Raw genomic sequence first — 27,209 nt, 5'->3', positions numbered from 1 at the left:
CCCTCACACGAAATCTATGAACACATTTCTTTCTTTCCTCCCTTTCTTCCTGCCATCCCCTCTCCCTTCCACCTTCCCTCCTTTCAGACAGAAGTCTGAACAAATTTACCTTACAAAGGTAGAGACACCTATTGCAATATTTCACATCAAGTGATACTACCACCCATCTCACTCGGCCTTTAATAATGCTGACACTATAATGAAAATTACTGCTAAACTGTTAGAACCAAGAAAAGCTTAGATTTTCTGTAAATGCTTTTCCCCAGATGGTAGATCCAGCCGTCCCTAGAGATGCAAAGGGAATCAAGGTCTGAGAATTGCCACAGGAGGCTTGCCTTGAGCTGAAGTATTTGCAATGCTTGGGTTATCAGGCAGGAGCTTTATGGGAAATCCACTCTCTCCCTTTCTCACTGCTGACCTCTTTAGGGACATCTCCTGTGCTTCCCTGATACGGCCAACCACACAGAACAAAGGGCCTTGGCTATCTTCACTTTCCAGCCAGTGGTGCTGGCAGGGATCACATGAGTCCCACCCCCAACCTTGCGACACCTGGCCTTCCCTCATTTCCACCTTTTTTTTCTTTTCCAAAGGGTGTAGATTCTGCTGAGCTGCTTCCACTTCCTAGTTAATGGAATTATCAGATCATCCCTTCCTTTCATTTAATCTAGCTGCTCATACAACCCTGGCAGCAACATAAAAACTATGATGTCTGCCACTCCCCTCCTCTCCCTTCAAAAAAAAGTTTTGATTGGTCTAGGGTGGGATCTGAGCAAGGGTGTGTGCATGTGTATGTATGTGTGTATATATAGTTTATTGCTATTATTTATATAGTTAATTTGCTATTATATATATTATTATATATACATATGTATACATATATATAGTTTATTGCTTCCCCATGGGATTCAAAATGCAAGCTGGGTTGAGAACTACTGAGAACATTCTCACTGCACTGTAATGAAGGAAATTCATTTCAGTTCACACCGGTGGATATCCCTCCCTGCTGATGCAGGTGCCCATATCCACTCCCCTGCACCACCACCCTTCTTAATATTGTTTGCGCTTTCAGTGGGCATCTACTCTCCTCCATTACAGGCTCTACCCAATCTCCCTCTCAAAATAGCCACGTTCACATCTAACAGGAATAGAGAACATATGTGTCAAACAATCCGTCCCCACCCTCCACCCGTATAACCCACTCCTCTCCCAATCCTCCCCATCTCAGTTAGTGATGCCACCACCCCGCCTCTTACTCAGGACAGAAACGGAGGAGGGAGTCTTGATTCATTCCCCTGTCTTTTCTTCACCGAGGTCCTTCCAATCACTTTCACTTTCCAATCTGTAGAGTACATCCAATCCAACAGCACATCACGCCCACCACACCTGTCTCCACTCCAGTCTAAGCTGCTTGGATCTCTTGGCTGGACCACTGCAGTGGCCTTCTCATCTGTCTCCTGTCTCCAGCTGCAGGCCCTAGAATGCAGCTCCATACAGCATCCAGAAGGCCATACATGTAACACATATCAGAACCTTCCCTACCTCCCCCTACCCTGGTTTTCCATCACAATAATGGAGTCCAAGTTCTTAAGTGGCTTACTTTGTCTATCTCTCCCACTTCATGCCCTACCATTCTTAAACATATTCATGATGCCAGCCAAACCGGCCATTGTTCTGTCCTTTAAGGCACTTGAACTTTATCTTTTTCTCTGATACACTTCTGTCCCAGGTATTATAATACTTAGATTCTTCTCACTTGGGACCCAGCTCAACTATCATGACATCAGCAAAGGCCTCCCTGAACACCTATATAAAATCAAACTTCCTATCCTATCCCCCTGTTCAGCATTTCTCCATTTCTCACTGGTAGAAACTATCTTATGTATGTGTTCCTATATGAATCCCCCACTAGAATGCTTCAGAGAGTCAATGCTTGGATCAGTCTTCATCCTTATGGCAGCCCAAGAGCCAGCTGCCTAAAAGAGCATCAGGTAAATGCTGCTGCTGCTAAGTCGCTTCAGTTGTGTCCGACTCTGTACAACCCCATAGATGGCAGCCCACCAGGCTCCTCTGTCCCTGGAATTCTCCAGGCAAGAATATTGGAGTGGATTGCCATTTCCTTCTACAATGCATGCTAAGTCACTTCAGTCATGTCCGACTGTGCGACCCCATAGATGGCAGCCCTGCTCTGTCCACTGGATTCTCTAAGCACGGATACTGGAGTGGGTTGCCATTTCCTTCTCCGATCAGCTAAACAGTAGGTGCTTAATGTGCAGTGCGTGTGCCCATTCAGTCATGTCCAACTCTTGGCGACCCCATTGGCTGTAGCCCACAGGCTCTTCTGTCATGGAATCTTCCAGGTAAGAATTCTGGAGTGGTAAAAATACTTGTCATTTCCTCCTCCAGGGGGTCTTCCGATCCAAGGATCAAATCCGTGTCTCCTACACTGGTGGATTCTTCTCACCACTGAGCCACCAAAAAAGCCCAGATGCTTGATTAAGTCATTGCAAAATGAAGGATCTCAATAAGAGCTGTGAGGAAGAGGAGTCAAGCATGCTTGCTCATGTCACTAACTTAGCTGGAAAAAAAAAAAAAAAAAGCCTCGGTGGCACCAGTGGTAAAGAACCTGCCTTCCAATGCAGGAGACATAAGAGATGTGGGTTCAGTCACTGAGGCAGAAGATCCCCTGGAGAAGGAAATGGTAACCCACTCCAGTATTCTTGCCTGGGAAATATCAGGGGCAGAGGAGCCCGGCAGGCTACAGTCCATGGGGTTACAAAGTCAGACGGGACTGAAGTAGCTTAGCACACAACTTATCTGAACACACTCATTCCCACTTGGGCCATGATAAACATTTTTATCACACCATGTTTCACTATAAACAGAAGAAGACAAAGCCCTAAAGTCTCTCTCTCTGGAAAGTAAATCTACTACCATACTCAGATTTTTTTTTAAAGATTTTTATGGAAAAGAGGAAAATGAAAAGAAACAGAAAAGTCAATGAGATGAATTTTAGCCTTCTCTCGATATATAAATCATCTTATTTTATCTCAGCAAATTAAATCCTGCTTAATAGTTTGCAGAATCTATCAAGATACTTTGGAAAAAATGCTTTGGAAAAGTGTTCTTTACCCAGCACTAAGAATCGGTTCTTGAGAACAATCACCCTGAAGAGAAGTGGCATGAGACAGGATAGTGAGAAAATGAGAGAGAGGGTTCTTCACTCTTCAGAAGCACATTTCCTCTTCAGCTTGTGTTTAGTGTGTCAGAAATTGAGACATCAGGGATTGACACCGAGCTCAGTTTCAAACAGAGCATCCCACATTTCTGGGGCAATCACACTGAAAGGGCATGCTGTTTGAGTCTGCCTTTCTCAAAGGCTGAGAAATTCATGTCCAGATGCCTGGAAACTGATATTTTTTGAGTCAACAACCATTGTGGGATTTAAATTTTCACAGCATCATTCTCTTCTTCTCTACAGTGCTTTCCAGCTTGAGTTTTCCTTTTCAAACTATCAGTTCTTACGAACAGGATGCAATATCCCACAAGGAAAACATCATTTGTGCCATATACCATGTTTGCTCTCTCATAATGACTTCAGTTTGCCCCAATTCTTATATATCCAAACATCCTTTGGCTTCCAATATGTAAATTAGCAATCTTTTCAGCACCTTCATTTGTAAGATCGACTGTAGCTCTGTAACGTGCTAAAATGTAACCATTATTCCAGGTTCTTTTTTTTTGTCCTCTGAGTATAATTGCTTTACAATGTTGTGTTCGTTTCTGCTGTACAATGAAGTGAATCACCTATATGCATACATACAAATCTCCCTCTGACTTCCCTCCCATCTCCCCGCCCCGCCTTTCCAGATCATCACAGGGACCAAGCTGAGCTCCCTGCACTGCACTGTAGGTTCCCACCATCTGCTTTACACGTGGCAGTGCATACATGTCAGTCCCAATTTCCCAATCGCCCCACCCTCCCCATCACCCCATGTCCACATGTCCATTTTCTACGCCTGAGCCTCTATTCCTGCCCTGGAAATAGGCCCATCTGTACCATTTTTCTAGATTTCACATATATGCATTAATATATGATATTTGTTTTCCTCTTTCTGACTTCACTCTGTATGACAGACTCTAGGTCTATCCACACCCCTACAAATGACCCGATTTTGTTCCTTTTTACCACTGAATAATATTCCATTGAATATATTCATATACCACATCTATACCCGTTCATTGGTTGATGGACATTTAGGTTGCTTCCATGTCTTGGCTATTGTAAATACTGCTGCAATGAACACTGGGATGCATGTTTACTTTAGAATGATGGTCTTCTCAGGGTATATGTGCAAGTAGTGGGGTGTTGGGTCAAATGGAATTTTTTAGTTTTTTAAGGAACCTCCATACTGTTCTCCATAGCAGCTATATCAAATTACATTCCCACCAACAGTGTAACAGGGTTCCCTTCTCTCCACATCCTTTCTATCATTTATCGTTTGTAGACTTTTTGATGATGACCTTTCTGGCTGGGGGGAGGTGATACCTCACTGTAGTTTTGATTTGCATTTCTTCAATAATTAGAGATATTGAGTCAGCTTCTGAAGATGAGGAAACTGACAGACTTCATCAAGTTCAGATATCCAGTAAGAGGCAAAACTTGGACCCAATCTTCCAAACTTAACATCCACCACTATTTCTCCAGGACACACACTCACACACACGTGCATACAGCCTATAAATCACATCATTAAGAGTATAATATGAGCAAAAGAAAAAGAACAACTATTAAATGCATCCTAATTGCTGATTTTGAACGTAATTAGATGGTAATAGAACCAGGTAGTGGAAAACAAAGCAAAAAGTTAACATCCACGTTAAATGGAATCTGAAAAGTAGTCCATCAGATTTAACTGGTAGTTTCCCTTTGGGTAGCTGAAGTTAAGACTGCTGAAGGTATTTGAACTGATCATCTGAATATGCTTATCTGTCAATTTGGAGGTGTCATCAGAATTTATCAATCTGTTATATAACATTCTTGAGCTTTTTTAATATAAAAAAAAAACCAATGTGATGTCATAGACACTATGCTAACTTGCCTTGATCCTAAAACTATAAGGCTCAAAGGACAGATCTGTCAATAATCAGCAAAGCCTTAACAGATTCAGATGTTTAATCCCAATCAAATGAATCAATCTCTTGCTTGAGTGTTAGGGATACACCAGCGAAGGGGCATCTCAGCCTGACAAATCTGTGCAGAAAATTGGAACATGGGGTCTCCCTGCTCCTCACAGAGAAGACTGAGCCAAAGGGAAGCAGATGCCAAAAAAGCAGGGGGTACAAGATGCTGGCCTGGCCCTGCTCTTTCTCAGGTGGCTCTCCTTTTATAATGTGACACCTGAAAATCTAGTGTCACGCAGTGATTTGATGCTCACCCACCTCTCTGCCACCCCTGGAGCGCACTGGGTTTCTGTGGCACTTATTAACGGGCACAGCAGCAGGCTGGTGGCTGGAGGCAGTGACTGTCAAGAGACCCAGGTGCAGAGCAGATGACGCCACTCTTCCCTGGAAGCTGAGCCTCATCTCCAGCTCCACATCCACACCATGGAGCAGAAGAGAGAACAGGAAACATTACTGTGCAGAGCACTGAAGATGTCCTGGACAGGACAGCCACGAAAAGGGCGGGGATAATGCCCAAGCATGTCTTCACTCAAGGAGAAATTTAAGCCCTCTGGACTTTTAGAAATTAATTTTTCTGACCTATGTGTGTCTGTGTGTTTAGGCTTGTGTTCTTTATCAGACTCTTACTAGCTATGTAAATGAATGTTTACTACAGCCACCTTGGGCTCCCCAGGTGGCTTAATGGTAAAGAATCACCTGCCAATACAAGAGACACAGAGACATGGGTTCGATCCCTGGGTGGGGAAGGTCCCCTGGAGTAGAAAATCCCACTCCAGTATTCTTGCTTGGAAAATTCCAAGCACAGAGGAGCCTCACAGGCTACAGTTCATAGGGTTGCAAAGAGTCACACACGACTAAGCACATACGCATTCATAAGTTAACATACAGGTTAACATTTAGCCAACTAACCCAAGGGGCTATAGCCCCTAAGGTCACTTAGTCAAGAACAGTTGCACTTATTTGCTGACCCCTTTTGATGATGACCATGACAGTGACCTACCTTCTATCTACAACACTATTTCCAGGTTTTAAGGGGAAAAAAATTTTGTTATCACATTACCCTGGGCATCTTTGGTACTTCTGGTCCTCAGCATTTCCCGGCAGCATCCTCCGCTGGGATGAAGCTCTGAATGATGCAGAGAGGCATCTGGCCATACTGTGTACGCAGACAGGAAAGGCGTGGGAACCTCTCCATTGAAATCTACTTCCATTTTAATAACTTTCTAAAATGTTTACTCTCAAGACAGAACACCAACAAGATACTGTTTTAAAACTATCCTCTTATGCAGACATAGAGTGTGGACCCAGCAGGGGAAGGAGAAGGTGGGACAAACTGAGAAAGTAGCATGACATTACATGAGCATGTATAAAATAGACAGGTATTTTCCAGGAAGCTGATGTACAGCCAAGAAGCTAAGCCTGGTGCTCTGTGACGACCTAGCGGTGTGGCGTCGGGGTAGGAGGCTCAAGAGAGAGAGGATATATGCATACACACAGCTGATTCGCTTTGTTGTATAGCAGACGCCAACACAACACTGTAAAGCAATTACACTCTGATTTCTAAAAATTAAAACAAAAAATAAAACTATTCTGTTGGCAAAGGGTTTTTTTGTTGGTTGGTTTGTTTTACTGTCAATGATGTGTTAACGCCTATAAGAAAGGAGGGCAAGAGTTATGGAAACAATGGGCCTTCTGACATGATAAAGGCAACAAAGTAATTTGTTCCACTTTTCTGGATGAGAATTTAAGAATTTAGAATGAAAATGTAAGGGTTTTTTAGTTTTGCTTTGTTTTTTGCTGCATATATATTGGTCAAAAGTTTGCGATCCATCTGTGGATGTTCAGGGCAGATATTTGTATATAATAATGACCAAATTAGAACAAACCATATTCTCAACAGGTGATAAGCTCATTATATTTTTGTATATCCATATACATCAACCCAGAACCATTACAGATAGAATTTTAGGTACTCTAACATAGAAATATTTTAAAGTGGAAAAAGACAGCTGAAAGAGAGTTAGAGTATAATTTCATTTTTGAAAAAATATTAGTCTCATATTCAACAAAAAGATAACAATACTTGTCTTAGCCTGGATTACAGAACTGACTTTTATTTTCCTCTTCTTATATTTTCTAATTTTCTATACTGAAATGCCTTATTTAAAAATAAGGAAGGTACTCTAAGAAAAAGGTAAAATATTAATACTAGCCACCTCAAGTTTGAATTACACGTCACTCTGACTGTCACAGCTCAGAGCTCCGCTCTAACAGGATGGATGGAACCACATTCTGGTATTAAAATGTCCATGCCAACCAACATGTCAGGAAATAATAGTGCCTTACATTTAGACACATTTGTAATATTGCTTTAGAAATACAACTAGTCCTCTGTGCTTGTAACACTCAGCAACCAAGAATTCTGTTTAATTCACGGAGAAAGGTATTGTGAGTCTTTCTGGAACTGGATTAATTTAATATTTTGTGTGTGTCAGTAACTCCTCCAGGCCTCCTTATACCTCTATTCATGGCATCTGTTTATTTTTACATATATATCCACATATACTTTGCAGTATACCTACATCTGGCTACCAAGCTCTACATCTGTCAAGGGAAGGATAAGGAATTCTATTTTAAAGTTGGAAACAAGCAAAATTCCCTGGACTTTAGGATGTAATCAAGTCACACCTTTGTAGTACACTGAAATATGGGGGTTACTAAATGCTTAACTACAAAATATCCCACCCCAAAAAACCCTTTGAATATATACACATGTGTATATGTATGAGAGCAAGAGAGAATGTGAGCTGGGGGTAAGGCAGGAAGAGAGCCAGAATTAGTAACTCAAAAATTCCACTAATATTATCATCTTAAATTTATAACATGGCTTCAGGGAATTTTGGTCATGAGGAGAGTTGAGGAATATCTTATCCAATAGCCTTATTTACAGAAGAATCTGAGATTCACAACCTCAGGAGTCTACCCTGAGGTCTCAAACAACTGAGTGGCAGCCGTAGACCTCCATTCCTAAAGCAGGTCCAGCAGCCTGCCTATTGTGCCTTAATCACTTTCCTTCCATTGAAAACCACTCTTCTAATTATCTTATTTTCCTTGGAAGCAAAAAAAAAAAAAAAAGGTAAGCATTAACAAGAGCATGCAAAGGAACACAAAGTTCCTTAGGGTGAGACTCTCCCTAGGCTCCATGGAAAGGCTTCATCAGGTTCTTTGCGTGGTGGACCATCACAAAGGAAGTGGTAGACTAGGTATACAGAGATTTTAAAAGCCTGGATAAGCGATAAACTTCCAGGTCCCTCCTCAGATGCCTGAGATAGGCTGTACTGCTCATACCGCAGTGCTACCCACACCAAACCTTAGACGGTGCTGTAGGCCATGCACTGAGCAGCTTTCCTTCTTTGAATCTCTCTCTCCCATGGGACAGGGCAACAACTCTTTTTCATCAAAAGCAAAAATATTCTAGAACATTCAAACAGTCTGATTTTCCTGGCATGAAAGCATCTCTATTTGGGGAACGTCCAGAGGTTCAACTGATTGCACGTAACTGACAACTATAAGGGTAAAGTGGACTTCCCAGCACTGAAGTGAAGAGCAATTGATGGAACGGCTCGAGTACACTTGCCAAAATGCACTATTTGTAATTTACTTGTATACAATTCTTCCCATGTCTCATAGCTGATATCTGGAAGAAAGAAAGCAGTTCTAGCAGGGGAAACGGATGATTTCACTGGGCAAAATAAGGATGTCTGGGGAAAGGTGAGAAAGTGACATGGCAAACTTCAGCAAAGGGTTTGAGTTTAGAAGTACCACTGGCCAAAGATCACCCTTCTCCATGGTTTGCTCTCAAAGAGACTCTCCTGCAGCATAAAGAGCTCCCTGACTGGCAATTTAATTCAATTTTCACAATGGGATGCAGTACATAAAGACGTTCCGTACCCGGCAATTAAAGTCTTCAAGCCCTAACACTTAGATATGCAGCTATTTTATGACAACCAGGATAAGAACACACATACTCACTGTGGACAACATTTAGCAGTTGTACTATACGCTGTGGAGTACAAGAAAGCTGAGAGTTGCAAATTGGATGTATGCTTACGGTGTCTCCATTTTTGTACACGTGGATGAGAGAGAGAAAATGCAAACACTGTGATAAGAGTTAGTTTTGAAAAAGAAATCCACATAATTTTTTAAAAGCCTATAAGGCTTTGCTCTGATAAAATCATTTTAATGTTTGCTTAATATCCATCTTTAATATCTGTGCTCAAATCAAATGTTTTAAATTATTGCATCCTAGCAGCCAAGTCCTTACCATTGGTAACACCATTTTTAAAAATTAATCAAAGGTTTCAAACAGTAAACAACTTTTGAAAGTTCCTCCCTTCCTCCACTCCAAAAAATATGAACTACTATTGCTCCAAGCCAAGTCAACTAGCTGAAAGGCATAAACCCCTCCTTGCCATTCAAGAAGATAATGGTTCAGACGCCAGTCCCCACAGAATTTAGATGCCCAAAGCCTATCAGATGGTCCAGGCAGAAGGAAGTGCGCTTAGCAAGCAATATGTTCTACTGGACCTTTCCTCTCTAGGGTTAACATTTTTGTGTTATCTAGTCATTTAGAAGTAATAGAGCTCTTTAGACTTTTATAACACTCAGCCACTTGCAGTGCATTGTAGGAAACAGCATTTCATTATTTATCATAAATTACTCAGAGCTGCTCAGATCAAAGACGAGCATCAATGTGGTAGCACGGAAGGTCACTGAGAAGCTTACAAAACCAAATGATAAAGGGGAAACACAAATTTGATACTGACTTTGTTACAGCTTTGCTGCCTTCCTTTCAAAGATCTCTTCTAATCAAATACACAAAGCCTCAACAAATAACTAAAAAAAAAAAAAAATTACCTTTATCTAAGTCAAAAAAATAGTGAAAATATTCCAAGCAAATAACACTAGTATGTGTCAGCTGGCTTTATTATAAACGTTGACATCAGTGAAAATTATCTGATCAGTGAGAACAGCAGAGATACCACTGGCTCTTAATACTAATTTAACATTTGCACTTAAGCACAGTGTTATAGCCCCTCTATCCGGTAACAAGGAGCAGCCAAATGAGCTGGCAAGAGTGATGAATCTGATTCTAATCCAAAGTTCTTTATGGTGAACAAGGTGAGGTGACACAACTTATTTTAGCTGTCAATATGTAGATAACCAGGTGTAGCTCCTGCATCTACAACAGACTCTACCTGGCAGGCCAGGAGAGCAAGAGCCTCACATTACAGCCATGATCCTCAGGGCTCCCGAGGCAGTGGCAACTTTGCCTCTCAGTCCTCACCGTGCAGTGAGTGCACACAGGGAATCAACAGAGCCTCTGCCTTTTGAAGGCCATACAGTGTCAGCAGTGCTCCATCCTCAAAGGTGCTGAGTGGCTTCTGGAAAGAAGACCTCAGATGGAATCAGAGGGGCGGCATGGCAATCAACTTATAGAGGAGATTTTTGCCTCCAGAAAATCTGAAGTCCCAGGTTAATTTAGGTGAGGCAGTAGAATCCAGCAGATCCTCTTGTTATTCTCCTTGTGTCTCCACTTGCAAATTTTTAGATACTTGAAAGATACTATTTTGGGTTAAATCGAGGGCTGTGTTGATGTGACTGTGGACAAAACTAAACATTTTAACACACACCAATTCTACAGATTCTTGCAGCACTTTGAAGAGGCAGTGGAATGAAGTCAATACTTAAACAGATTCAGCGCTAGTCAAGGACCCCATCTAAATGACATGGGACAAATGGTGATCACTGACCTAGAGCCAGACGTCCTGGAATGTGAAGTCGAGTGGGCCTTAGAAAGCATCACTACGAACAAAGCTAGTGGAGGTGATAGAATTCCAGTTGAGCTATTCCAAATCCTGAAAGATGATGCTGTGAAAGTGCTGCACTCAATATGCCGGCAAATTTGGAAGACTCAGCAGTAGCCACAGGAATGGAAAAGGTCAGTTTTCATTCCAATCCCAAAGAAAGGCAATGCCAAAGAATGCTCAAACTACCACACAATTGCACTCATCTCACACGCTAGTAAAGTCATGCTCAAAATTCTCCAAGCCAGGCTTCAGCAATATGTGAACCGTGAACTTCCTGATGTTCAAGCTGGTTTTAGAAAAGGCAGAGGAACCAGAGATCAAATTGCCAACATCCGCTGGATCATGGAAAAAGCAAGAGAGTTCCAGAAAAACATCTATTTCTGCTTTATTGACTATGCCAAAGCCTTTGACTGTGTGGATCACAATAAACTGTGGAAAATTCTGAAAGAGATGGGAATACCAGACCACCTGATCTGCCTCTTGAGAAATCTGTATGCAGGTCAGGAAGCAACAGTTAGAACTGGACATGGAACAACATACTGGTTCCAAATAGGAAAAGGAGTTCGTCAAGGCTGTATATTGTCACCCTGTTTATTTAACTTATACGCAGAGTACATCATGAGAAACGCTGGACTGGAAGAAACACAAGCTGGAATCAAGATTGCCAGGAGAAATATCAATAACCTCAGATATGCAGATGACACCACCCTTATGGCAGAAAGTGAAGAGGAACTACAAAGCCTCTTGGTGAAGGTGAAAGAGGAGAGTGAAAAAGTTGGCTTAAAGCTCAACATTCAGAAAACGAAGATCATGGCATCTGGCCCCATCACTTCATGGGAAATAGATGGGGAAATAGTGGAAACAATGTCAGACTTTATTTTTCTGGGCTCCAAAATCACTGCAGATGGTGACTGCAGCCATGAAATTAAAAGACGCTTACTCCTTGGAAGGAAAGTTATGACCAACCTAGATAGCATGTTCAAAAGCAGAGACATTACTTTGCCAACAAAGGTCCGTCTAGTCAAGGCTATGGTTTTTCCTGTGGTCATGTATAGATGTGAGAGTTGGACTGTGAAGAAGGCTGAGTGCCGAAGAATTGATGCTTTTGAACTGTGGTGTTGGAGAAGACTCTTGAGAGTCCCTTGGACTGCAAGGAGATCCAACCAGTCCATTCCGAAGGAGATGAGCCCTGGGATTTCTTTGGAAGGAATGATGCTAAAGCTGAAACTCCAGTACTTTGGCCACCTCATGCGAAGAGTTGACTCATTGGAAAAGACTCTGATGCTGGGAGGGATTGGGGGCAAGAGGAGAAGGGGACGACAGAGGATGAGATGGCTGGATGGCATCACTGATTCGATGGACATGAGTCTGAGTGAACTCCGGGAGTTGGTGATGGACAGGGAGGCCTGGCGTGCTGCAATTTATGGGGTCACAAAGAGTCAGACATGACTGAGCGACTGATCTGATCTGATCTGATTTGTCCCTCCAAGTCATCCTAGAGACCCTGTATCTTGTGAAATTAACACAGATTATTGTGCAATTCCTTGAACCAACCCTGACTGTGACTTCCCAGGATAGCCTAGCTAAGTTCTCTCAAACCCTCCCTCCAAATTAGACCCTGCCCTAAGGAATAGGTGAGGCTGTTTCGTTAATTCCAAGAGGCCATCTTTGCCCACTAGGCCAGACACACAGATGTAAAGCCAGTTGTTACTTCCCTTTAAAGTAGTAACCTGCTTGTTAATGACCTTTTACTACCGTGGCCTCACTTGGCCTTTTCTCTGCCAAGACACTCTCCCTTGAACCTACCTATGTCTGCCCTGATCACTACTTTCTGAAAAGATCTCATATATTTCTCAGCTGGAATCGCATACTTCACTTAATTATTCGCTGGAATATAAGTTGTGACCTCGACAAAATCATAAATGCAGATCATGAACTAGCTTTCTCATGTATCGCACACTCTAACGCTGGCAGAACTGTATAAAGTCACTCTTAGAAACAAGTATGGCTTACACGTGTAAGATGGGTAAAAAGTGAGATAATGTATGCTATATCAGAAACGCTCCTGATATGGATGAAAGAAAATCTTATATAATATAAGGTATCCATTCAGAAGGACCTAAGTTAAAAAGGAGCATCTCTAAGGCGTCTCACTAAGCCAAGAACAAAAGAAGCTGCTGACGCCAGGAAGACCCTCTTTGCCTTTACTAGACTGTGAGACATGCGCAACAAACATGGAGAGTTACAATCCAGTGTCTATAAATGGGACAGCCCATGCGTGCAGGTCACCACCCTGGGAATATGAAGTGTTGGTCAAAGGAATGTTTTGAAAGATGTCTTTTATAAAACCAAGTTTGTACTGATGTATACAAAAAGTGCACAAATCATAAGCATGCAGCTCGATGAATTGTGGTGAACAGAGCTCACCTACGACATTAGTATCCTGATCATTAATATTTTCCCAATACCCCCCAAATCCCATATCTTGGGTTTCCTTCCAGTCACTATCTTGACTCCTAATGTTTAATATTATATACACAGAATCACTTTTTGTTCTCTTTTTGCTCACCAAAGTATCGATATTTGCCAGCTATCTTAAAAGACTGAGCACAACTCCTGATCAAATTAAAGACCAGGTGTCCCAGAAATCACCTCTTTTCACTGGCCTTTGGAATTGTTCTATCTGTAGACAACCACCTAACTTTACCATGTGAGTAAACACCATTTGACTCACTGAGAGGATTACAGTATCCAATAAAGCTTTGAATTGGGCATCCCACCTGTTAGTTATGTGATCTAAGTCCTCTCTTACAAGACCCAGTGCTACAAATTAGCCTTTTCATTTTCCCGTCATTTCATCCTTAAAATAGATCAGGCAATTGATTAGTATACCCCAAATTGGTTGATATCTATAGGTTATATCCATCCTTAGCAATACTTCTAAAGACTGACCGACTTTGGCAAGCTTCAAAAGCCATTAAGTAATACATAAAACTATCACTTTTTTTATCCTTATAAAATCAAGGCTAATAATCCAAGGTCCAGGGTAAGACACTGCCTTCAATAAGGCATTATTCCCCATGAGCAATGAAATTTGTTTGTATTTCTCCACATCTGCATTTCACAGTAACTCAGCTCAGACAACACTTTAATGCTGACATCATCAATGAAGACACAAACTCTTAGACTAGAAAAAATCTTTACAGAACCATGACCAACAATTGAATTGATTCATGGATTTTATTCTTCACTTTATCAAAAGCTTAATAACTTCTAATTAGAGAGATAATTCATGACCATTAAATAAAACTTAGAAACTACAGCAAAGTACAATAAATTAAATGACCTTTCTATTCCACAATCCAGAAATCATTAGCACTAACAGTTCTGTATACTTCCCTTGATTACAGTTACTATTTATTAAATCTATTATTAATAATTGATGTAGCTCTATGTAACTGGCATCTTATATAATTTTCTACCCCAAAGGTTAAATATTTTCCAATATATTTAAACAACTAAAAAACACAATTTAATGGCTTTGTAAATCTATCACATGGGTAAAGTAAAACTTATCTTATTTCTTTTATTTGTATCTAAAACTTATAGATGTACATTCACTTGCCAAATATTTGGTTATGGTATTCAAAGCTTTTCACTGAATAAATTTTGGTTACCTTTCTTGTGAAAAACCATACCTCAAATATCTACTGAGGAATTCACTGAGCAATGAGAAGTTAAAGCTGTATGTAAAACAATCCAAGTGCATATTTCTTATGACATATGTATTTTCTCTTAAACTTGCCCACAATTTATTCAACAAGCATTTTTTAAGTAACTTCTCTTTATGGAGTGTATCCAAAGGAATCAACCTAGTTCTAATAGAAACCACAGTTAATTTATAGCTTTGAATATTGTTTAAATAAATTACCTAATTACAGTAACAAGAACAACCAGCATAAATAGGTTTGTGAGGAGCTAATATACAACTAACACTTGGTAAATATATCTCTCATTTGTTGAAGGCAGGAGCCCTACCAGCTGTCGATGTCCAGCATTAAAAGGGGGCATTTGTCAGTTTTTTTAATACAGAAGAGAGTCTCATACAGAAAACTCAATTAAATGGAATTCAGTCAACAGTGTTTAATATAAACATTTCTATACCCCATTTTCACTTTTCTATCCCAGAGTCTAGATTTTGTCACCATGCTGATAAAAATTCTTGGTTAACAACAAGTTTGGGTAAGCAATCTCATTTCCTCTCTTCTTTAAGAGTGCAGTCGTCATTCTTAGTCTATGGGATCCATTCACAGTCTTTGGGATTTTGACAACACAGGCTTCCTGACATTACAGCACTCCTACCCTTCAGCAGAAAAACTGCCTGGTGGCTCAGATGGTAAAGAATGTGCCCCCAAGGCGGGAGACCTGGGTTCCATCCCTGGGTTGGGAGGATCCCCTGGAGAAGGGAATGGCAACCCACTCCACTATTCTGGCCTGGGAAATCCCATGGACAAAGAGGAGCCTCACAGGGGTTGCAAAGAGCCAGACACAGCTGAGCGATTAAGACTTTCACTTTACCCTTCTGCATAGCAATTCGAAGACTCTGTATCTTGATCGCAGTATTTGATCTATTTCTGTTTTCTTTATATGAGTTTGCAAACGTAGGAAATCCCAATCATTTTTCAGCTTAACCTTCAGGATATTTGTTCTTAGGGATCCTTGGTACATAGCAAAGTCAAACAAGTAAGTAATGATTGGGTCCAGTTGTTGGTACCCGTGGCAGACCATCAAGGTCTCACCAAACTTCTTAGTAATGCAGGCTAGTCAATGGTGGGTACCTTGCAGGATAGTTCCAGGAGGGAATTCAGATGCTCTGTGGGAAACACTGTATATGCGCAACATCCAACATTTACTTGGTAGGGTAGGTATTTTAAGCCTCAAGGCTATTACTTCAAAGGCTCCCAGACACATTTCCATGGGCCACTCTCAGCATACAATGCAGTAACTACTGCAATCAAAAGCAAGTTTAGAGTGAGCAGAGAAGAAAATTTTGGCTAAATTTCAGGAAGCAGAGAAATAAAGTCTGTTACTATTTTCTGTCATTGTTCTATTGAATCACCTACAAGCAGCCACAGAAGGAAATTAGAGAGTTAAGATCAAGGAATAGAAGTTTAGAGGAATACATTCTTTATCTTTTTTGAAATACATCCTAAATATCTCCTTGGACTGGAAACCAGGGCAATTTCTCTGGTTACAAAGGCTCCCTTTACTATAGCAAAGAACAGGTATGAGCAGATATGCCATTTACGCAGTTAAAAATGGCAAATGTCACTGGCTATGAGCTAAGGGCTTGAAAGAGATAATGAGCATAGATATATCAACCTTGTGTCAATGTCTTAGGATCTGGAGTGGGAAGAGATTACCTGTAAAATGATCTTCCGATGTTCCCGATTTTTCAAAACGATGCCACTTACGTATGTCCTAGGCAAATTATACAACCAATTTAAGCCCAGCTCAATTAACCTGCATAATTCAGATAATCAGACTAGGCTATAGGGCTAGATGACTGTCTTTCAATCCTTGTTTCAATAAGCATATAAGACAAAATATGTAAAGTGTGAACCCTCCTGGCACACAGTAAAATTCCAGAAATGACAGCTCTAGTCGTTCTTACCTATATTCTCAAGCCCCTTCTAAGACTGAGATTCTGTCAAGACATCTTTCCCATTTCTAAAAGTAAAATTCAGAGCACAGAAATCAATTAGAGTCTGCTCCCAAAATGATGACGGAGTGATTTTCTCTTAGTGAAATTCTAACTCCCTGGCAATTGACTGGAAGAGCAGGCCAGTGGTCATAAGTAATCATGGAAGGGTATCTTAGGAAGTAGGCTAATATGCTGAAGAATTCTTATCAAATGCTTAGCATAAAAATTCTCTTCTCACTCACAGATTTAGAATGAACTCATGGTTACCAGACAGGGGAGGATGAGAAGGGACAGTTAAGGAGTTTTGAGTCAACATGTACACCCTGCTATATTTAAAATGGATAAGCAACAAGGCCCTACTGTATAGCACAGGGAGCTCTACTTAATACAATGTGGCAGCATGGATGAAGGGGAGTTTGGGGAGAATGGATAAGTGAATAGATATGGCTGAGTTCCTTTGCTGTCCACCTGAAACTATTATAACATTGTTAATTGACTATAAGGCAATGGCACCCCACTCCAGTACTCTTGCCTGGAAAATCCCAAGGACGGAGGAGCCTGGTGGGCTGCAGTCCATGGGGTCGCTAAGAGTCGGACACGACTGAAAGCCTTCACTTTCACTTTTCACTTTCATGCACTGGAGGAGGAAACGGCAACCCACTCCAGTGTTCTTGCCTGGGGAATCCCAGGGACGGCAGGGCCTGGTGGGCTGTCATCTCTGGGGTCACACAGAGTCGGACACGACTGAAGCGACTTAGCAGCAGCAGCAGCAACATAACATAAAAAGCTAAAAAGAAAAGTCTCTGCTCATAATTCTGGCTATACTATATCACTGCTAAAGCAGTTACATGGATTCAGAAGACTTCTTTTCCTGCTCTTACAGTGTATACTGCATCCATGATACACACTATTATGTCTAGGAAAAGTCCTCAAAGACAAAATCATCATTGGAAGCTGCTTAACTTCTATTATTAAACTAAATTCTGAATTCAGTTTGCAGGCTTGTTTTTGACTAGCCTCTTTTTATGCCTGGAAATGGCAAGCTATGATTTATGTACAATCACCAACCTGTCTTGAAAAATAAAGGCTCATAACAAAAAGAAGTAATACTGTGAAATATAATTCAGGATGAAGGTTCCAACAAACATAGACTTGAAGCAAGATGTTTTCAAAATGCTAATATTAAAGTTCCCTGACGTACAAAAGCACCTATCTAAAAGAGCTCTTTGATGCACAAGCAACCCACTAATCCTCTGGAACCTAAACCGCAATAACTCCTAAATTAAGAGGGGGAAGAGAATGCAACGCAGACATCACGTGTTTTTACTAACGTGCTCTCTAAATTCCAAAGATTCAATGACAATAAGACAGTGTGGGAAGGGAACAAAAAAGGAGCCATGAGGGCATCCTTTGTTTCATCAAAAATTTTCAGAATTTTGTTGGTTTCAGATTTCCAGATAATTATAATTCAATAATCTCTCCCATTTTCTCTCAAATTTCAGTTCCTCTTTTGAAGAAACATATGTGCAAAACAGATTGCAAAACTATCTACTAAGCAAAGGATGAGAAATGGTGGGTTCCAGTTTGTGACTAAGCTTTCAGGGTGATTCAAGGGAGATTTCTACACCATATTCCACTGTGTGTGCCAGGGTACCAGAGAGGAATACAGGAGAGATCCAGGGGCATGCAAGCAAAATCATCCCTCACTGTAACGGCAGATTCCTCAAGTCACGTAGCAAATGAGCTCCAACATTTCAGCTGAATTCAATGGTCTGCTGTGGTTTTAGATGAAAATACCCAGCCTATCCATTTTCCATCTCGACTGACATAAAGACAGTAGAGTATTTGCAGCTTATAGGCTCTTTCAGAAGTGGTATATGAAGCAGGTTGTTATCATCACCCCCTCATTATCCCAGAGGAAGAAGTTAAAATTCACAGAGATTAAGCTGGTTCTTTGGGGTTCACAGTTATCACAGGATTCAAGGCTACAGGGGTTTTTTTGGGGGGGGGATTTTTTTCTCTTCTATTCCAGATGCTGTTTTCCCTCCCAGTAAAGTTCCTAAAATATATGGTCATGGCTGACTTACATTTACAATACTATTACCTATAAAGGAGATACTTTCCCAACCCTTAGCCAGCTGTCACCACCCCAGTGTAACGAACTTAGGGCCACGGCACGGTGAGAAAGTCACAGCCAGCAAGCCAACATGCAGGATGCCTGCATACCTCTGCGACTTCTTTTTGGGTTGTGTGCTCACCAACACTCAGTGTGGGTATCAAACCTGTTCATGCCAGTTGTTCTTACTATAATTATGTTGTTTAGTTAAATTTTATGTAAGCCAATGGCGTATGATTGCGGAAATGAAAGATAATTGTAGTTTCTATTCAATTATAGCTTAATGTTTTGAAACTCCAAATGGAGAGTTGCTGGGGGGAAAAAAAGGAAAAGAAAGAAAATTACTTTGAATTATATGAGCAAAAAAATTGTAAAAGAAAAAGAAAACCTATAAAAGATTCCCAGGGCAGGGGGGATGTTAGAATATCAATGAAAAATCTGGTTGAAATTCCTTCACCAGTATCTTTGCAGAAGAAACAAGTAATTAGAAGAGTAGCATATGGAAAAGAAAAAGAAAAAGATGCTAAGCTCAAACTAAGAGATATAATTTTTTTTTTTAAATGCCTACATTAAGGTATGGGAGAATGAATGTGTTGTATATATTTGAACTTTTAAGTTTACTTAAAGTTTTATTTTTCTGGTTTTTAAACAATTACTTTTATAGATGTTTTAAATTAACCACTTAACCACCAGCATAGTAATACCCCAATCAACATTTAATAGTCATTAAAATAAATTTTAAAATGAAAACATGGCATTATGAAAAGAATGGATATAATAATGCATGTTCAATCTACAATTAATTGTTTCATGGACTCAGATAATAGGTACTGTCAAAATCAGTATATTTGTACATCAATCTGTGTGGGACAATAAATGGTCATTAGTTTTCCATCAAGTTTTTTGAATCTACAAAAAAATTTTTTAATTAAAAAAGTAAATACCAAGACAGTTTGATTATCTCAATTGCATCAATAGGTATAATTTTTTCCCTTAACTTTCTTTATCAACCTAGTCAAACATGGCTTACCAAAAAGCTTGACTTTTAAAACAACTTGAAACAACATGGCAAGGTTAAGCATATCTAAGAAAATTTCCTGTAATGACTACTGTTTATACGATAAGCTAAGGAAATAAAAAGTAAGATAAAATAATCAAAAGTCTGTAAGGGGCCTTCAGACAGAGCCATGATTCAAATCTATAAAAGACTGGGTAAGGAAGGAGTCCCTAAGTCCTCAGAGAAAAAGTTGTAAAAATGCAAAACCAAACCATGTGTCCTAAGACTTTCATTAATAAGCCCATGAATGGATTTAGGTACATTTCCATCCTGGTATCGCAAAGCTTTAAATTGAGTCTCTTTCTCCCTCCTGCCTTCCATATGTACATGGTTCTGGAGGAAACACTTTTTTGAGTATAGACAAGTAAAATCTCTAGACTCCAAAAATGTCTCAGTGGTATTTGCCAACGCAGTACCAGCTCTGTGCCTCACCCAACACAAAAGTCTGAAGATAAAAACAGGTTCATGGGGAGAAAAATGAATTCTAGTTCTATTCACAAGCAATTCAAATGCAGTTTTCAGACTTAGATTTATGGCTCTTTCTTTGCTCTTATATATTTCAGGGCCAGCTTTCATGTTCCACTTTCTACACCTCAGATAGAATATTGAGATATGTTTGGCACTGGATATGAGAGGTTATGAGGAAAGAATTTCTACATAAGAAGGTAGATGAAAATCATCCTCCTTTTCATTGTGGTGTGTAGATGAGGAGGAGCTGAGAAAGCACGCCAGAGAGGAAGAGACAGTTTGTTCTTCTAAACACCAGACCGCCTAGGATGGCACTGCTTTCCAACTCGGCATCAACACTTGATTATGGCTTAACCTGGATGTAGAAACGGTGGTTGCTTTACTAACCTAAAGTAAAGAAAGAAGCTGCCACACACCAGCTTTTTTTGAAGTTTTTGTTTTTCTTTCTGACAAACATGTTGATCAACACTGTGTTTAAACACTGTGTTTAAAAAAAAAAAAAAAAAGGCTATCCGGGAAATTGCACAGACCAGAGGTGTCTGGAGTCACCAATCAAGCATGCAAAAGGAACGTTCTCTTAGCACTCCCAACCCCTTCTGTCTCAGTCATGAGGAACGGAGGAGGAAGACTGAAACCACAGCCTTAAGGCTCTGAGGCCAGATTAAAAATGGTTCTAAAAACAACCTTACCGGTTCTATGCCCACACCCCTGCCTGCCTCTTTTTCTCCTGTTAGGACCATGAAGCACAACATAAGTGTCAGAAATGTACAATGCACAGCATAATTGACTAAAGCAGAAGAGTCTCATAATCCTGTGTGAAGGCCAGAGGAAATCAAAATGTACTCAAGCTGCAACATGTGCTCATAAAAAACCTCTCAATTGGATTTCATAAGAAATATTGATCTCGAACTCTGAATCCTCTCACTGTGGTTACCCCATATGGTTGGGGTGAGTCCTTTCTATGCTGGAATTCCTTTGATGGCCCCAATTCACGTGGAGAAAAGACAACATAGGAGTAACTTTAAACAAATTGTACTTGAGGCTGTTTATAAAGCAACTCCGAGTACTCTTGCTGAAAGACTGAAGATGTTTAAAAAGAATAGATAATAAAACTGTCAATGTTATCAATGGAATGCTCCAAAATGACGTTTGGGATAAAGTCTGATTTAAACACTTGGTTATACTAAAACTGTCATCCTACCATGTTTAAACATCAATGATACACTTTACATTTATTTCACTACTAAATACACTACTCAAGATTTGTGATCTTACTCACTGGAATAAGCTATATACCTTCCAAACACGACCCAAAGAATAATCCATTAAAAGTGGTTGTGTTTAGTACTTGAATTTAGCCAAGATCTAGTCTTCTGTTAAGTATCTGTTAAAGGGTGTTTTCTGCTGAGTAAAACAACAATCCACATTTGCACTGACAACATTCTACACACACGTACGCATTTCAAGTGTGAAAATACAATTCAATGTGCCCTAAAAGGATGTTTATACACTGGTCAAAATTACTGTCTCTCTACTGTCTGCAGTACACCTCCCTTTGGACTAAAAGATTTGTAAACTAACCCTACACTTACAGCTGCAGAGACATTTTGTAGGAAATAATCTCTTAGAGGCAGTATGTTCAAGATGTTTGTTTTTAAAGCATCTGAAGGAAAGGCAAGTCCTGGGAATCCAAGATACCCCAGTAACACAGAAGAATGTTTTGGTCTGGCTCACGCTCTGAAAGTTGGAAGTGGGAAGAGTCCACTTCCAAGCCCCTCTCCTCCTCCACCTTGCAAGTTCAAGCTTTCTTTGCTATTAATCCTACAGAAAATCAGAAGCTATCTCCTAAACTGGGTCTTCCCATAGCAAATATAACTTTTGCTTACAAAAATCCTATTACTCATTTGCAAGTGTGTTTATTCTAGAGTGAACCAGCCTCTTCCACTCCAAAGAGCTACACTACCTTTACAGACAGTATCCTTCTGATTGACCTAAGATAAACACAAAGACTCATTCTACAAGCCTTGTGTTCAATTCAAAAGCACAGACCCTGGCAATTTCAGAATTTGTGAGACAGTCTCAAGAAAAAAAAAGCATCACTGTCAGCTGTCTTCAGGGGCTAAAATACAACCCATGACTTTCATTTGGAAAAAAAAGAAAAGAAAAAGCATCTACTGAAGTCTAAAGGTAGGAGCTAGGAAAAAAGGGGACTTTCTCTCCTGGGAACTTTGGTGGCATAATCAAAACAAGTGAAAAATATTAATGCAAGATATTCAGGCCATTCTTCAGCAGTGTTGATCCCTCAAATGAAACCTTTATTTCCTTTTGTTAATCACCCTGCAATCTTGTACTCAAAAAATAATTAAATTATCATTTTTCTTTAAATTACCATACAAACTGCCTATTTAAACTCATCTTTTATGGAAACTACATAATCTTCCTTTCATTAAAATTTCCCTTGTTGATATAGACAAACCAGGTCAGTTTCTGCTGGATTTCCACACTCGTAAATCCCTTAATTCAACTCTTTGCCGGAGGTTTAAAAAAGAGCAGGAGCTGAGCCTCAGATACACATAAAACAAATACTGCTTATATGTCTAAGTGAACATTGACACCATTTACAGGTTCCCCCCTCCCTTTTCCTTAGGGCTGAGAGCCCTGTCAATAATCATTATTTATTAAACACACTGCCATTCCCTTCTACAGAATGTAGGAAGGGAGCATGGGGGTAGAAATAATTACCTTGGGCTTTTCTTTAAAGACCTCCAGAATGGAAAGCAAGGAAATCAATTGAGAAAGAACATGAAATATCCCCTATATTCAACCCTCCCCCGACATACACAGAAGGCTGAGAAGTATACCCATACTCCATTATTTATACCAACTGTATCAAGAGACCAAAAAAAAAAAAAAAAAAACCTGGGGTCTTCAGGATAAACGCATCTATGTTCAATCCACTGAATGTTCACACATACACTTGCACATCCTTTACCCATCCACCAAACTCAAGCAGCTAGATTTGCTGAGAGAAGCCTCTACACACCTCCTGGGAAAATGTGCTCTCGAAAATTACTGCTTCAGCCAAAGGAGAGAGAAGCAGCAAGTTACAGGCTTGCCTGCCATTCTGCTTTGTGGCAGATTCTCTTCATTCCCCTCTCCTCCCTGTCTCCCAATTTATCTTTTTAGCCTTTTTTTTTCCCCCAAAGCAGAGTAAAAACATCAGGAATGTCTCTCCTTGGACTTTACCCTCAACAAATCAAAAAAAAAAAAAAAGTTTCAAAGGTTAAATACCACCCCAGGTAAAACCATAGGTCAAGGAAATGAAAATTTCCCAGATGACTGGAAGCTTGGTATTCCTACTCAAGAGTTAATGATGATGATGAATACTCTTCCTTTCCCTCCAGATGCTGTGGCTCAAAACAGAAATACAGCGTAAGGAAGGCACAGCCAGGCAGTTTGGGGAGAAAAGCCTTGCATAGAACTTGAACTGGCAGGCTGGGGGGTTTGTCCTAAATAACCTTCACAGGTTGCAAACTGTTCTCAGATCCTGATCCACAGTCAGATTAAGAGGCTGCCTAAAATTTCCTTAGAATAAGAACGAGGTGGGGTAGTGGGAGAGTGGTGGGAGGCCAATTAGTCATCTGAAACATTTAAAAAGATACAGAGGAAATACACACCTCCCAGACAGGCAGAAAGCTCTCATGCCTGGGGTAACTGACCAGTGCTGGCAGCAACTGAGACACGGTTGAAGAAGCTATATTCAAAGAGTGACCTGTTTCAAAGGAGTTGGATTTTCTCATCCTTGCAGGGAACTCTGTCCCATTTTGCCTAAATTTTTCAGGCATAAGGGAGGGGAGACGAGGTTCACACCCCACCTTTGGGAAATGAACAAAGCAAATGCTTGGCAGAGCTGAAAAAACTCCTCCTCCCAGAGAAAAGGCAGCTCCGCAGGGCTCTCTTCATAATTCCCCTTAGTTAACTCACTCTCGGCAGACAGAATCCTTTCTACACCTTGGAATGTCCACGGGCAGGGTAGGCGGTTATCAGTTTAGCCCTCCGCCATGGTTCGCCTCCTTTCCCTACCTCCCACAATGGCTTCTAATTAACCCTTCCTGGTCCCTGCCCGGGTCAGGGCTGCTGGAAGTGCCTACAGCTTCACTGTACCAACATCTCCATCAAATGACCACACACAACCCCCAGCCCACCCCCACACGGACACAACTTCCCTCCGCGGTTTAACGTCGGTCAATGCATGTGCATTTCTTTCGCTGCTTTCTACATGCAGGGAAAGGGCTCCGTCCTTTGGGGAAGGCCCTCCCTCCCTCCCCAGCTCTCACCAGGAGCTGGATCCCAGAACTCGACAGCAGGTCTGCAGTGAAGAGGGATCGCACTGGCTTTAACCCCTTGAAGGAAGTTAGTTCTCATTTGGGACCCAGTGAAGTAGGGCCCATGGAGCCTGGCTGACAATCTCCCTCTGCTTCATTCCACCTTTTCCCCTCACAGGGGAAAAGGCCGGCACCTTTTTCCTCCCCTGTGGCCAGTTTTAATTCTCTCACTCTATGTTCCAATCCGGGCTGGGGATGAAGGATGCTAGAAGCGGCGAGGGGAAAAGACAGCAGGAGGGCAGAATGGAAACTCAGTAGTAAATCAGAGTTTAGAGAGTGTTTACTTACGAAATTTGGGGCTGGTGCTAGTTTGTGGCGTGGTGGTGGTGGTGGTGGTGGTAGAGGAGGAGGACGAGGAGGAAGAGGAGGAGGCAGCATCTTGAAAAGGAGACAGAGTCCAGGAGGGAGTAGAATCGTGAAGGTAGGAGGAGGTAGCATATGCCGCAGTGGGCCAGGAGGGCATGGCCTGGGTACTGGGGGTTCCTGGCACCGGGGGTCGGGAGCCCGGAGTGCTGCTACTAAAGAAAGGGGCTGTCGTGGGCAAGACCGTCGGGGGGGCCGCAGTGTTCCGTGCCGTGGTGGAGCGCGGGCTGGCCCGGATGGGCACCCGGTGCCCGGGGAAGCGAGTGGGCGCCCGCGTGATGGTCGTCAGGCGGGTGCTAATCCGGTTGGGCGTCCTGGAAGAGGCGGCGCCGCCAGCGAAGGGGGTGGCGGGGGACGTGGTGGAGGTGGTCGTGGTGGTGGTCTCCATGGCCTTGGGGAAGGAGCTGGGCTTGGAGAGGAAGAAGGGGTCCTGGCCCATCCCCTTGGAGTCCACCAGGTCGGTGGGCACGTATTCCTTGACGGAGCCCACCACGATCCATTTGAGCAGCATGAGGCTGAGCCCCAGGCCGATGAAGCCGATGAACAGAGGCACCACGCACAGCCACGTCTGCTGCCGGTTCCACACGATGCAGTCGCTACAGCGTAACTCCCGGGGGGGCTCGGCCGCCCCTTCGCCGCCGCCGTCCGGGCCCCCGCCCGCCGCCGCCGCCGCCGCCGCAGCCGCCGCGGTGCCCTCCTCGGCCGAGGCGGCGGCTGCCGAAGCGGCTCCAGGTGGCGAGGCAGCGGCCGCCCCTTCACTCATCCTAGGAGCCGGTCTTCACCTTCGCCCCCCCGAGGGCCGCGCCAGAGGCATGGGGCCGCGCGGGCCGGGCGCGGGCGCGGGCTCCGGCGGCGGCGGCGGGCTCGGGCGCAGGCAGCGGCCGCGGCGGCCGCATGCAAATCGGCTCCCTGCCCCCACGCCCCTCCCCCCGAGAGGCGGGCGGCGGGCGGGGAGGAGAGGAGCGGGGGAGGGGACGCGGGCCGGGGAGGGGGCGGCGAGGAGCGCGGAAGAGGGGCGAGACGGGCCCCCGGCACCGCCGGCCGGTCAGGGAGCGGCGGGGCGCGTCTGCTGCCCGCCAAGCGGCCTCCTGCGCGCCGGGGCCCCGCGTCTGCTGCTGCTGTTGCTGCTACTGCTGCTGCTGCTGCCCGCCGCCTGCAAGCGCTCCAGCCGCGCCGGCATCCTCGGGGAGCCGCACCCGGCCCGCTCCCCCGGGCGCCCGCCCGCGCCGCCTCTGGGCCTCGCGCCGCCTTCAGGGGCCGAGTCGGCCGCCCGCGGCACGCCGGGCGCTGGAGAGCCGCATTCCGACACAGGGGGCCGGCCTGGCCGCCGCCGCACGCCCGGCCCGCCGCGCCGCGTTCCTCGGCGGCTGCTCCGCGAGTCCGGGCGGCAAGGTGCACCTGTTCTTCAGCCGGCCCGCAGCCAACCCTCGGCCAGCACTGTCTGCGAAAGACCAATCCGAGCGCAGCGCGGAGGGCGAGCGGCCGGGCTCGCCTCGCTCCCGCCGCCTGCGGCTCGGCGCCGGCGCCGCTGCCCAAGAGAGTCAAACTCCAGCGAGCTGCGCCGCCGCGAGCCCGGGGCCGGGGACGCACGGGGTTGTCCGCGGAGGGAATCCCGTCAGCCCGCAGAAGATTCGGGGCACTGCCCGGCGCCGCTGCCCGTTCACACTCCCAAGTGGGAGACGCGAAACGGAAGACCCCGTCGGGGATCCCGGGAAACAGGGACCCCGGGCTGGAGGCGACTCCAGGCGGGCGCTGGCAGCAGGCGGGTGCGGTGTGCGCGAAGCCGCGGCGGACGGGCTGGGCTTCTGGCAGAGTAGCGCCTCCCACCAACACCCAATGGTGGTTTCTTTACGGGTACAAGATAAATAAATGATCCAAGCAAACCCCACTTGGAAGTGGCAAAAGCAGCTCCCGACCCGCGGATTGTGAGCCCCTCTCCTTGCGGGTGCAGTGGGGTCAGAGCCTGAAGCTGCGGGGCGAGAGAGCTGGGGTGTGTGCGCGTGGGAGGGTGTCTGTGCGCTTCTCTGCGTGAAGGCGGGCGCTGCTAGATGCAGAGCCCTTTCTC

The 27,209-nt window shown here is 43.3% G+C and overlaps 1 protein-coding gene across 6 annotated transcripts in view; it reads right to left on the bottom strand.

The window, feature by feature from the left end:
• NRG3 (neuregulin 3) overlaps positions 1-25,956 on the bottom strand; it is a 1,226,542-nt gene extending 1,200,586 nt beyond the window's left edge. For 4 of the 6 annotated variants that reach the window (XM_061405513.1, XM_061405517.1, XM_061405516.1 and 1 more), the window contains exon 1: positions 25,070-25,956. In XM_061405513.1, the coding sequence (XP_061261497.1) occupies positions 25,070-25,907 (838 nt within the window). In that variant the 5' untranslated portion in view covers positions 25,908-25,956. The remainder of the gene's footprint in view (positions 1-25,069) is intronic. The other 2 variants (XM_061405518.1, XM_061405519.1) reach the window with 1 other exon arrangement.
• Between the last annotated feature and the right edge of the window lie 1,253 nt (positions 25,957-27,209).

This window comes from Bos javanicus, chromosome 28 (genome assembly GCF_032452875.1).
Source record: "Bos javanicus breed banteng chromosome 28, ARS-OSU_banteng_1.0, whole genome shotgun sequence".
NCBI classification, from domain to species: domain Eukaryota; kingdom Metazoa; phylum Chordata; class Mammalia; order Artiodactyla; family Bovidae; genus Bos; species Bos javanicus.
Note: the sequence above shows the minus strand (reverse complement) of the source record. Positions and strands in the feature narration are given on the sequence as shown.